The 12,728-nt window shown below is 42.3% G+C and overlaps 2 protein-coding genes across 2 annotated transcripts; both read right to left on the reverse strand.

Moving 5' to 3' along the window:
- Positions 1-315: 315 nt before the first annotated feature.
- Positions 316-2,796, reverse strand: LOC130537728 (olfactory receptor 2K2-like). Its single transcript, XM_057054737.1, has 3 exons — positions 2,435-2,796; positions 1,629-1,855; positions 316-665 (listed from the first exon to the last, which is right to left on the reverse strand). Exons 1-3 carry the CDS (start codon positions 2,794-2,796, stop codon positions 316-318), a joined length of 939 nt encoding a protein of 312 aa, XP_056910717.1.
- A 5,091-nt stretch (positions 2,797-7,887) lies between these two features.
- On the reverse strand, positions 7,888-9,770 carry LOC130537729 (olfactory receptor 52E4-like). Its single transcript, XM_057054738.1, has 4 exons — positions 9,767-9,770; positions 8,907-9,291; positions 8,341-8,567; positions 7,888-8,238 (listed from the first exon to the last, which is right to left on the reverse strand). The coding sequence occupies exons 1-4, from the start codon at positions 9,768-9,770 to the stop codon at positions 7,889-7,891; spliced, it is 966 nt and encodes a 321-aa protein (XP_056910718.1). The 3' UTR covers position 7,888.
- Positions 9,771-12,728: the final 2,958 nt, after the last annotated feature.

Genomic DNA, 12,728 nt, shown 5'->3' on the forward strand with positions numbered 1-12,728 from the left:
TATTTAAAGTACCTGTCATAACATCATGGCTCGCTGTTTTATATCTCTGCATTGCTGAAAACTTAGATCAATAATAATCAATAATGAAATTGCGAGATAACATTAAACAGCATTTTAATTCAACATATTCGAAGGAAATTGTCACATTGTCTTTTTCACTTAGTACATGCCAACAGGTGGGAACAGGCCTGTAACTCAAACAATATCTATCTAAATGCTAATCATTCAGACAGAATTTGACAGCTGCATCTGGCAACTAAACAAGTAGCCAATGATTACATTTAACTGAAAATGTAAAGGAAGAGGCACTAGAGTTCATTTGTGAGCTCTTGTGCTGAGCTGCTTTATGATGCTAGCACGTAGCTCTTTACTGATCAGTCCATAGATCACAGGGTTGATGGCTGGGGGGACAACGATAAACAGGATGCTGCAGAATTTCTTGATGTTGGGAGACAGTGAGGGGAACTGAGCAACCACGATTAATACCAGTGCAGCTACTCTATAGACTACATACACCACGAGGTGTGTTGCACAAGTCCGTAAAGCTTTGGTGTTGATGGCGAAGCCTGTTTTATCACGTTTGATTCCAGCACCCAGGATTCTCATGTAGGAAAAGATGATGATGAGGAAGACACTTGTACTCAGAGTCCAGGTCAAGGTCAGACCTGAAGACAGGAATAACATTGATAATTATAATTGCATTCACTCCATTACAACCCCTCATTGAGGACCTGTCACAGCAGCATCACTCTGCTGAAAGAGCTGAAGGACTTCTTGGCTCACTTTGAGGCACAGAACACCTCTCCTACACAAAATGTGACCGGTGACCTCCTGATGACCTGTTGTGGACGCTGTCCACAAAAAGTGTGAGGAGACCATTCTGCAATGTTAGGGGTTGGGAAACCCCCTGTCCTGACATTATACCAACCTTCAGGTCATCATTCAACAGCATCATTCCAGAACAGCTTATTCAAAACCTGGACCGGCTGGGGCCAAACACCTGATAGTACGACTGGGTATTGGATTTCCTGACCAACAGATCACAGGCAGTTAGGGCCAGCAGCAACACATCAAGCCCATCTCTCTGAACCAGGTGCCCCTCAAGGATTTAGACTAATCCCCTTTTCTCTCCACCTGCTAATCCATGACTGCACTCAAACATCAAACATGAAGATAACAAGACATTTTTTAGATGACAGCAAACGCAGACCCAGCAATATCCTCTGACTATCAATGATGCTGCAGTGGAGAGGCTTCCAGGATGTTCAACTGCCTCACCACCACCTTCAGCACTGAACTCTGACATTCACAGGACTCTGCCTCACAGAATTTTTACACTATTTGGAAAAACAGTTATTAGCTTTTGATATATTTACTGTTTTAAATATATTTACTATAATATATAGTTTAACTATCATTATATTTTTATTGTGTGCTCCAGTGGATTTAAGGTCCTTTGAAGCCTATTTATGTCTTGTACATAATGTTGATTGTCAATAAAGATTAATTTGATTATTTTATGCCTTCTCTTTATCTTTATTTCATTTTGTCGTTAAGTAGAAGATTCACGTTAAAATATTAACTGGAGCTCTAAATTAATCAAATTTAAATTCTGATGATGCACTGACCATAGATGTTATTTATGGGGGTGGGGCTGCAGGCCAGATCCAGGATCCCACGGTTGCTGATGTAGACATGTTGGATGATGTTTCCACACAGCTGGACGTCTGCGTGAAAAGCAAAGAGCACGCCAATAGACAGCACAGCAGCAAGCCAGGCCAAGGAACAGCAGGTGTGCAGGCGAACTGGCGTCATGATGGTGGTGTACCTGAGCGGCTCACACACAGCCACATACCTGAGAGAGAAAAGACACATTACTGCCTCAGGGCTACAACCCAGAATAAACCCACAGTCTATGCTTTAATCTTAGAAATGTTTCATCTACTGCAAAAATATACAGAAATATATGCTTTAACTCATTGCTGCCTTAATATGTCCAAATCAATTTGCTACCATGAACTAAATAATCAATATAAAAGATGATTCCTTATTTATTTGTATTCAAGTCTTGGCTTTGCTCTCAAATCTGGACCCTGAGCATCCTGATCAGGAAAGGCTGCATCTACAATTCCTGCTGTTATTCTACAGTTCTGCTGTCAGGAGCTTCCCGGACATTTGGACCTTCGGGTCGGTACTCTGACTGTTCTGAAAAGATGCTCTGAAGACAATTATTTCAGTCCAAAAGCTTGTTGCCTGAACTTTTCCCTCATTAGAAGAGATAAATAGACACAACAAGTCAACAGAACCTCCATTATCATCAGAGACAAGCTCAACCTGAGAACCATCTCTTTCATCTGCTTCCCACAACTGTTCCCATGTTTTTTTTAACATCACAATACATTTAATGACCAGAGTGCTGTGTTTCCATAGCTACCTGTCGTAGGCCATCACAGCCAGAATAGTCTGTATCACGACGCCATATGTGTGTACACAGAGGGCCTGGATGATGGCCACCACATAGGGGATCCTTTTATGCCCTGTGAGAAAGTGCACCATGAGGCGAGGCAGCATCGCAGTTGCCCCCAGCAGATCACAGACCACCAGATGACAAATCATGATGAACATGGGTCTGTGCAGACTCTTGTCTATAAGAATGACACCGGCCACCACACCGTTGGCCAGCAGTGTCAGCAGGTAGGCAATCAGAGCCATGCAGAAAGACAAAGGACCAGAGCCTGGAGGGACATAGAAGCCCACCAACTCAAACACCACCGGCTGTTTGAGAGGAGTCGGCATTGTTAAGTTCTCCATCAAAAGTTCTGGGGGAAAAGACAGGAAGAAGTATTCAGGCAGCAAATAGTTTTTTGATTTCACATGAAAACATTAGAAATGGAGTGAACAGTTATTAAACACAGGGAGTATCGAGATCTGTTTAGATCATCAGTTAATTAAAGGTGAACTACAGTAGAAGACAAGAAACAGTTGCATAAATGGAAAGGAAAGTCTGAAGATTTACTAGAAGTGGTCACAGCTCATGTTCCAAAAAAAAAAACAGGATTTGACAAAAACAAGTGAACCGAACAAAATTCTGGTGATTTTAACTATTGCCATGCAGTGACATGAGTTTAGCTGAAATGTAAAGATATAAAAAGATTGATTACGTGCAAAACCTTCTTTACAACATTGTGTAATATTTCATAACATGTTTTATAGTCTAATATCACATATCTGTCATAATGTTACCAGGTGCTGTCACAAAGTTTGTTTTTTTTTATAATTAAAGAACAGTTTATACATAAGAAAGCAGAAAACCTGACTATTCAATGTTTAAGCAAACACAAAAACTGAATAAAAGAATGTTTGAGGCTCACAACACTGTAAAAGTTGATCACAAAGTGTTCTGTCTCCAGAGCGCTGATGCTCTGAGTCAGCAGTGAGACTCTCTTGGCTTTTAATGACTGACTGAAGGGTTTGGACTATCAGCAGCACCAGTAGCTGCCCACAATCATCATCCTCCTCCTCCTCCTCCTCATCATCATCATCCTGCTCGTTATCCTCATCATCATCCTTATAATCATTGTCATCTTCCTCATTCTCATCATCATCAGGTGAAGGCCTGTGAGCTCATCTCAAACTCTGAATAATGTTTCCAAGGTAGTTTTCTATGTCAACTGGACTGGGTTTCTTCTCTTGAAGACGTTTCGCCTTCTATCCAGAAGGCTTCTTCAGTTCTGAAATCGCTGGGGAGAGAGCTTGAAAATATATAGCCCCTGTGGACCATTAGCATGCTAATGATCTGGGTGGTCACCTGAGAGTCGTTAGCAGGGTCGTTGGTCGGGTCGTTCACCTAGTTTCTGTTGAGGTGTCTCCCCTTTGTCTGCTGGATCACATGGTGGTGAGTCACTGGGTCTCCTGGAATGGTGTGAATGTTTGTTTTGCTGTTGGAAGGAGTGGAGGACTGCATTGTATGTGGGTGATAGGAAGTGCCTCAGGCCACCACCTCTGTTAAAGGATGGTTTTTCCAATTTGACATGGATAGCTTCCTTGACACCCCTTTCAAACCAGTGGTCTTCTCTGGCCAGTATCCTTACTTGGCTGTCCTCGAAGGAGTGCCCACTCTCCTTTAAGTGTAAGTGGACTGCTGAATCCTGACCCGAAGAGGTGGCGCGTCTGTGTTGTGTGGGGAACGAGCCCTTAAACTCCTTCACCCCTATATTTCTTTTTCTGAGGCATCTTCGCTAATTCAGAAATCCAAGTCCACCATGTGCCTTTCAGATTCCATCCCAACGCACCCGTTGAAGGATGTTTTACCAATGATAGGCAGTTCTATCCTGGACCAGATCAATTGTTCTTTAGTGACGGGTTATGTACCCCGGTCCTACAAGGTGGCAGTGATTAAGCCGTTGCTTAAAAAGCAATCACTGGATCCTGACGTATTAGCAAATTATAGGCCTATATCCAACATATCAAACAGCCTGTTTGAGATGTTTCAGTCAGGCTTTAGAGCTCACCACAGCACAGAAACAGCACTTATTAAAGTTACTAATGATCTTCTTGTAGCTTCAGATCCTGGACTGGTTTCTATGGTTCTGCTGGACCTCAGTGCTGCTTTTGATACAGATGATCACAGCATCCGGTTACAGAGACTGGAACATGTGATTGGCATTAAAGGGACAGCACGAGACTGGTTTAGATCGTATTCATCAGATAGATACCAGTTTCAATCAATCAATCAATCAATCAATCAATCAATCAATCAATCAATCGATCAATCAGTCAGTCAATCTTTATTTATATAGTGTCTGTTACAATCAGAATTGTTTCTAGGCGCTTTACAGAATCCCAAGCAACAGTGGCAAGGAAAAACTCCCCTTTAACAAGAAGAAACCTTGAGCAGGACCAGGCTCATATAGGGGGACCTTCCTGCTGATGGCCGGCTGGGTAGAGAGAGAGGAGAAGGGGGAGGACAGATAGAGGAGAGAATATATAGAACATAGAAATACATTATATTAATTAAAATAAGCTGCCAGTAGAGTCGGGTTGGGTGGGTCAGCGGGGCCTTAGGTCAGTATACAGCTTATGAAGGTGACGATACCTGTAGATAATACAGAGAATACAGAAGGGGGGGCTATTCTGACTAGACTATTCTGGCAGCCTCGGCCTGGAGCAGCACAACTAAGATGTTAACCTAATGATTAGACGAGTATTATAATTAGTATTATAATTTGTATGTCTAGGATAGTAACTGAAACTACAAAATTAGTGATAATAAGCTTTTTCAAAGAGGTAGGTTTTAAGTCTAATCTTATAAGTAGAGATGGAGTCAGCCTCCCGTACCTGGACAGGGAGCTGGTTCCACAGCAAGGGGGCCTGGTAGCTAAATGCTCAGCCCCCCATTCTACCTCTAGAGACTCTGGGGACCACAAGTAGACCAGCATTCTGAGAGTGGAGCAGTCTATTTGGATGATAAGGTGTCACTAGCTCCTCCAGGTAGGATGGAGCTAGACCTTGTAGGTCAGAAGAAGAATTTTAAAAATAATTCTAAATTTCATGGGCAGCCAATGAAGAGACGCCAGTACAGGAGTTACATTATGTGATCTCTTTTGTCAGTACCTGTCAGAACTCTAGCTGCAGCATTTTGGATCACCTGGAGGCTTCTTAAAGAGTTGTTTGGACACCCTGATAATAATGAATTACAATAGTCCAGTCTGGAAGTAACAAATGCATGGACTAACTTTTCAGCATCATGCTGCGTCAGTAGTTTCCTAATCTTTGCACTGTTTTTCAGGTGAAAAACAGCACTTCTAGAGACTATTTTAATGTGTGGGTTGAAGGAGAGAATTTGATCAAAAGTTACTCCAAGATTCCTTACAGAGAGACTAGATGTTAATGAGATACCATCTAGAGTGATCATGTGATCTTATCTATCCCTGAGAGGTTCAGGACCAAACATCATGACCTCAGTTTTTCCTGAGTTAAGGAGAAGCAAATTTGAAGACATCAAGACTTTATGTCTTTAAGACAGGTCTGAAGGTTCACTAACTTCTCTGTCTCCTGTGGTTTCATGGATAGATATAGCTGAGTGTCATCAGCATAACAATGAAAATTTATCCCATGCTGCCGAATAATGTTCCCTAAGGGAAGCATGTACAACAGTAGTGAAGTGCCACCTCCATCTCCTGGTTTTTCCTCTCGGGTCTGTCCATGGGACTGGGCATACATCCCAGAAGACAGGCTAGCTGAGCCCCCAATAAGTGTGCAGAACTCCTTCCAGAACTTTGATGAGAACTGTGTTCCCTGGTCAGACATCACCTCAACAGGAATGCCAGCTCTCGTGCGCTTTCCTCCCGTTGCCCGGCTGCTGTTTTGCCCTCCGCATCGCGTGTATCGCGTATGCTCCCGACTGTCACTCCTGTGTACCTCTGCGAGGTATCATCGTGTGGGGTCCAATCTAAAGTGCGAGTGTGAGTGAACTGCGCCTCTAGGAGGACTAGGATTGCCTTTATTTTGGGTTTATTGTTTTGTTGCGGGGGGGTTATTTTGCATGTTTATTTGGGGTTGATTTGTGATTATTGTTTGTGTGGGTTATTTTGCATGTTTATTTGGGTTTGACTAAGTGTGCTTTTTGCTCGTGTGGGTTATTTTGCATGTTATTTGGATTTGATTAATTGTGTTATTTGTGTGGTGTGTGGGTTATTTTTGTATGTTTATTTGGGTTATTGTGTACGTTTTTCTGTTATTTTCTAAGTGGTGCCGATCCTACCCTGTGGGGTGCAGGTGTTTTAAGGATAATTGTAAAATCTCGAATATGAATTTGAATGGGTGTGTGAGAGTATTTTAGCAATTGTTGTGAGCGGATATCCGGAAATAAAGGTATTAATTTGGTACACTGGACCAGTCTCTTACCCTCATTAGAAACACTTGTGCGGCCTTGATAATTCTCCAGGTGGAATTCCTGGGGTGGCGTTGTCGACTAGGATAAGAGATATACCGAGCCCCGTCTGGGCGCACGCCACATTCGCAATGTGCTCAGATCAGGGATGAATGAATCAAATGGTCTTTTCAAAGCAAAAAACAGACATTTGTTGACCAGTGGAGAACTTCAGAAACTTGGCCTGATAGTCACAATTTGCACAAAGAATTTTGGGACCATCTCCAATAGTTGGGCACAGAATAAGCAATTTACAAGATGTAGGTTTGGGTAATAATTTACTGATGTATTAGAAACACCATTATCAACAAAAGGAGAAGAGATTTATTTGTTTTTCAGTCATACTCACAGACAGTCAGGTTAACAGAGAAGCTCACTGACAGTGTCGATCACTGAGAATTCTGCTTTTCCAAAAAAAAAAAAAACCCTGTTTGTTCATGGGGAGGATTTAAAAATGATAGTTCACCAGCTATAGTTATAAACCAATGTACACTCCACTTCAGCTGATTTGAACTTGTCTATTACCACACTTTACCCATGATCACACCAATAAATGATAACTGCAGGGTGCTGAGCTCTAGCTAATGTTGATAGAGCTCAGAAAAAAGTTTTACTATAGTACTATGGGAAATATACAATATAATATCATTTATTGGCTGTCTGACTGAACATTAATTAAATAATAAATATTACAACGTTTTAATTCCTAAATCTGTGGTGGCATTTGAAAGCCTGGATACAGATTTACAGGAAGTGACACTTACTTCATTTGTGCACTCTTGTGTTTAGTTGCTTGATGATGCTTGTACATAGCTCTTAACATTTTATCAGTTATAATTACAAACCCTAAAATAATTTTGACAATAATTAATAACTGTTCAGTGAGTAGCTCTATTTAATATTGATCATATATACATACAGTAAATATAGTAACTTTAAAGTAAGAGGCACTAGAGTTCATTTATGCCCTCTTGTGCTGAGCTGTTTGATGATGCTAGCACGTAGCTCTTTACTGATCAGTCCATAGATTACAGGGTTGATGGCTGGGGGGACTACGATGAACAGGATGCTGCAGAATTTCTTGACGTTGGGAGACAGTGAGGGAAACCGAAGACTGACAATTATGATGAGTGCAGCTATTCTATAAAACAAATACACCACGAGGTGTGTTGCACAGGTCCGTAAAGGTTTGGTGTTGACGGTGAAGCCTCTTTTATCACGTTTGATTCCAGCACGCAGGATTCTCATGTAGGAAAAGGCAATGATGAGGAAGACACTTGTACTCAGAGTCCAGGTCAAGGTCAGACCTGAAGACAAGAATGACACTGATCATTATAAGTTCATAGAATTCACTATATCCTCTGTTTTATTCAGCGGATCAGTAAGAGATTCATGTTAAATGCACTTACCATAGATGTTATTTATGGGGGTGGGAATGCAGGCCAGACCCAGGATTCCGCGGTTGCTGCTGTACACATCTTGAATGATTTTTCCACACAGCTGGATGTTGATATGAAAAAAAAACAGCACACTAATAACCAGCAGAGAGACGATCCAGGCCAGAGAGCAGCAGATGTGCAGGCGGGTTGATGTCATGATGGTGGCGTACCTGAGCGGGTTACACACAGCGACATACCTGTAGGGACAGAAAAGCGGCCTAACTGCATTCAATTTTAATAGAATCTTGTCCTAAAATATAACATCATAGCCATAAAATTTAATATATAAAATAAAACATCTCCACATTACTGACCCTTCGCAATGGTACAAAATTTGTGCATTTTCTACATCTTATAATTAGCGCTTTACTTACAACATAAATATATTTCGATGTATAACTTGAAGTTTAAATCTTGCTGCCTTACATTAATCATTACATTTTTCGTCCTGATCACTAGAGACTACGTACACTCTTTGCAATACAGTTGAATCAGCAGCTAAAATCTTTCCCCTGCTGCTGTGTTTACATATCTACCTGTCATAGGCCATCACAGCCAGAATAGTCTGCATTGCAGCTCCATATGTGTGTAGACAGAGAGCCTGGATGATGGCTATCGCATGAGAGACCTTTCTTTGCCCTGTTAGGAAGTGCACCATAAGGCACGGCAGCATCGTTGTTGCCCCCAACACATTACAGACCACCAGATGACAAATCATGATGAACATGGGTCTGTGCAGACTCTTGTCTATAAGAATGACACCGGCCACCACACCGTTGGCCAGCAGTGTCAGCAGGTAGGCAATCAGAGCCATGCAGAAGAACAAAGGGCCAGAGCCTGGAGGGACATAGAAGCCCACCAACTCAAACACCACCGGATTTTTGAGAGGAGTCAGCATCGTTAAGTTCTCCATCAAAAGTTCTGGGGAAAGAGACAGGAAGAAGTAGTCAGGCAGCAACCAGGTCGTGATTTCACATGAAAACATTAGAACTGGAGTGAAAAGCTGATTTGCAAAATGGAAAAGAAAGTATTATTCACAGAAGAGGTCACAGCTTTTGTTCCAAAACCAAAAAAAAGGAATTTACACCAATAGGTGTCTATTCTTATGTCACAAACTTTACTGAACGTTCTGTGAAGTTTGTGACATGAGAATAGACACCTATTGTGGTCTGTGAAGTTAAGAAAATTATATAAAAGCTGCCAAAAATTTGTGTAGCTGAAAATGATATGATTTTAGTGATCACATGCAGAACCCTTTTTGCAGCTTTGAATCCAACAAAAAGCACATAAAAACCAGACTGGAAAGGTATAAATAAGTTTGAGTTTTTGTGACCAAATGAAGGTGAGGTAACACCTCCAGAAGTGGCTAAAAAGGAAAAAACAAAACCAAACTCACTCATGTTTCTCTTTGCTTCAGCACAGAGCAATGGAAATAAAAGAACAAAAGAACCTGACTTGTTATTATAACAAAATACATTGGCAGGCTCCCCTAAGTCTACAGCAATCTAACACTATTGTTCCTCACGTGTAGCACAAGGTGAAATTAGTTATAGAATCTATGCCTGACCCACAACTGTCAAGCGCTCCAAGCAAGCAGTGCTCATACAGCCAGTCAATCACAGCCTGACGCAGCTGCGATGCTAGCGTTGTTCCAAATTTATCAGGATTCCACCCTCATCGGCCCATGGTGAGTCATTCGGTGATTCCCATTGGCCACACTAATCATAAGGCACCTGCATGAAACAACACTGGGAGGCAGAGCACAATGGAAAAGAGAGGCATTGACCTAATGCCGTAACAGCAGAACAGTATGAGTGACAGGCCAGTGTCCGCTTTCCTAAACAGCAGATCTGACAGTAAATATAAAATATTCATCAACTTTTTAAAGTAAAAGTGTGACGACTGGTTGTGTGTTCCCTGTGTGGAACTTGGGACATGTCTTCAGGCTGAGTTGTCTCACTTGTTGGTGAACATCAATCAATATTTCAAGGCGCTTTCCAGAATCCCAGGGCCTAACCCCAGACAAGCAACAGTGGCAAGAAAAAAACTCCCCTTTACAGGAAGAAACGTTGAGCAGGACCAAGCTCATGTAGGGGGACCTTCCTGCAGATGGCCGGCTGGGTAGAGAGAGAGGAGAAGGGGGAGGACAGGTAGAGGATAGAATAGGTAGGAGAGGAGAGGAGAGGAGAGGAGAGGAGAGGAGAGAGGAGAGGAGAGGAGAGGAGAGGAGAGGAAACCATGACCCAGTGGGGTGACAGAGGCCTGTCAGGTGATCATGTTTCTGGACCCTGGCAGCCTTGGCCTATAGCAGCATAGCTAAGATGTTAACCTAATATTTAGACGACCCCCTAAGTATGATAATTTGTCTGTCGATGATAATAACTGGAACTACAGAATTAGTAACAATAAGCTTTTTCAAAGAGGTAGGTTTTAAGTCTGATCTTAAAAGTAGCGATGGAGTCAGCCTCCCGTACCTGGACAGGGAGCTGGTTCCATAGCAGGGGGGCCTGGTAGCTAAATGCTCGGCCCCCCATTCTGCTCCTAGAAACTCTGGAAACCACAAGTAGACCAGCATTCTGAGAGCGGAGCGGTCTATTGGGCTGGTAAGGTATCACTAGCTCCTCCAGGTAGGATGGAGCTAGGCCTCTGAGGACATTGTATGTCAGAAGAAGGGTTTTAAAAATTATTCTAAATTTAACGGGCAGCCAATGAAGCGACGCCATTACAGGAGTTATGTGATCTCTTTTGTCAATACCTGTTAGAACTCTGGCTGCAGCATTTGGATCAACTGGAGGCTTCTTGTTAGATCCATTATGTTAAAGTTATCTCTTATTTGCTTTTGCCTTGTTATATTCCTTATTCTTGTTATATTGTCTCTCATTACTTAATGTTTCTATTATTTGCTAATGCTTAAGGTTCGTGATGCTTGGTATGTCACCTCGAACTTCTCTGGTCGAGGGCGACAGAAATGCGGCGGCGGCTGTTGGAGAAGTGGCCTTGACTGGAGACAGAGCTGCAGGGCCGAACCCAGGAGATGTTCTCTTAATCTGTCTGATATAGAAGAATGTGCTGTTAAAGAGTTGTTTGGACACCCTGATAATAAAGAATTACAATAGTCCAGCCTGGAAGTAACGAAAGCATGGACTAACTTTTCAGCATCATGCCGCATCAGTAGCTTTCTGATACTTGTGATGTTCCTCAGGTGAAAAAAGACTATTTTAATGTGTGAGTTGAAGGAGAGATTTTGGTCAAAAGTTACTCCTAGACTCCTCACAGAGAGACTAGATGTTAATGAGATACCGTCTAGAGTGATCATGTGATCTAATCTATTCCTGAGAGATTCAGGACCAAACACCATGACCTAAGCATTAGCTGTCTGGGTGTTTGCTCTCTTTTTTCTTTCCTGCTTTGTGTGTCTAGGTCTCCTCCCAGAAAATAAGTATTGACCTCCTGTGGTTTGTTTGGAATTTATGGTTGGGGTTAATTCTTCTGTCACTTGCTTTATCTTATGTGTGGACTCCCTTCTTTGCCACTAACCCTCCCTGTTTGTGACAAAATGGGGGCTTGTCCGAATGTTCAATTTTGATAACTGATGGAGTGAAAAATGTTGTTGGTAAAAGTTGGATTTGGTTGACTGAAAGCACCTGGTGCGACCCACTGGGTAGCTGCCAGTGTTGGGAGTTCCACAATTGATTTTTTTTGGGATGGGATGGTTTGGGACAGGTATTTTAAATAAACAAATAAAAAATTGTGACGCCAATTGAGGTAAAGAAGGCTGGTTTCCAGTTGGGAAGCTGGTCTTGCGGTGTCTTACTGTGGCTGCAAAAGTGGGTAGAGTAGTTGATTCGGGGGCACATCCATGGTACAAGGTAGAGTGGCTGGTAACGGTTGCTTTTTCTTCCCACTGGGCAACAGTAGGTAAACATGAAGACTAGGGAGGGAGTTAAGTTAATTAGGGGATCCATTCTGGCTTGACTGTCCCAGACTGTTTTATCATTCTCGTCCAAGACTGACACAGGAGATGTAGTACTGGTCAGATTTATGGGAATGGTGGTGTTCCTGCGTCAGTGCGTAGCTTGCACCTTGTCTTAGCCTGATGAATTTAAGTCTGTATCTTGGTCTGCGTAGGTTGCAGAGCAGTAAGGAATTCTAGATTAAAAGGACTGTTGTAAAAGGACCCTGATAACCAGTTTGTAGTGCCGAGAAAGTTTTGAAACTTGGTGTTGAAAACTTGTCTTGACAATGTGGCTGGGCATCCGGGGGTAAATAAAACATATGACTGGGTGTTGCGGTACTGTTTCTGGCCATGCTTGAAACAGGATGTCGCAGAGTTTGTCAAAATGTGTCGCACATGTCAG

Source organism: Takifugu flavidus, chromosome 14 (assembly GCF_003711565.1).
Source record: "Takifugu flavidus isolate HTHZ2018 chromosome 14, ASM371156v2, whole genome shotgun sequence".
Taxonomy (NCBI): Eukaryota; Metazoa; Chordata; class Actinopteri; order Tetraodontiformes; family Tetraodontidae; genus Takifugu; species Takifugu flavidus.

Bases quoted from the DNA above. Each gene is read 5' to 3' on its own strand.
- LOC130537728 (XM_057054737.1), bottom strand. From the start codon at position 2,796: ATGCCGACTCCTCTCAAACAGCCGGTGGTGTTTGAGTTGGTGGGCTTC. The intron at 1,856-2,434 runs GTAGCTATGGAA...TTTCTCTCTCAG, and splicing joins GCTGTGATGGCCTACGACAG to GTATGTGGCTGTGTGTGAGC. The intron at 666-1,628 runs GTCAGTGCATCA...TCCTGTCTTCAG, and splicing joins CCCCATAAATAACATCTATG to GTCTGACCTTGACCTGGACT.
- LOC130537729 (XM_057054738.1), bottom strand. The intron at 8,568-8,906 runs GTAGATATGTAA...CTGTCCCTACAG, and splicing joins GCTGTGATGGCCTATGACAG to GTATGTCGCTGTGTGTAACC. The intron at 8,239-8,340 runs GTAAGTGCATTT...TCTTGTCTTCAG, and splicing joins CCCCATAAATAACATCTATG to GTCTGACCTTGACCTGGACT.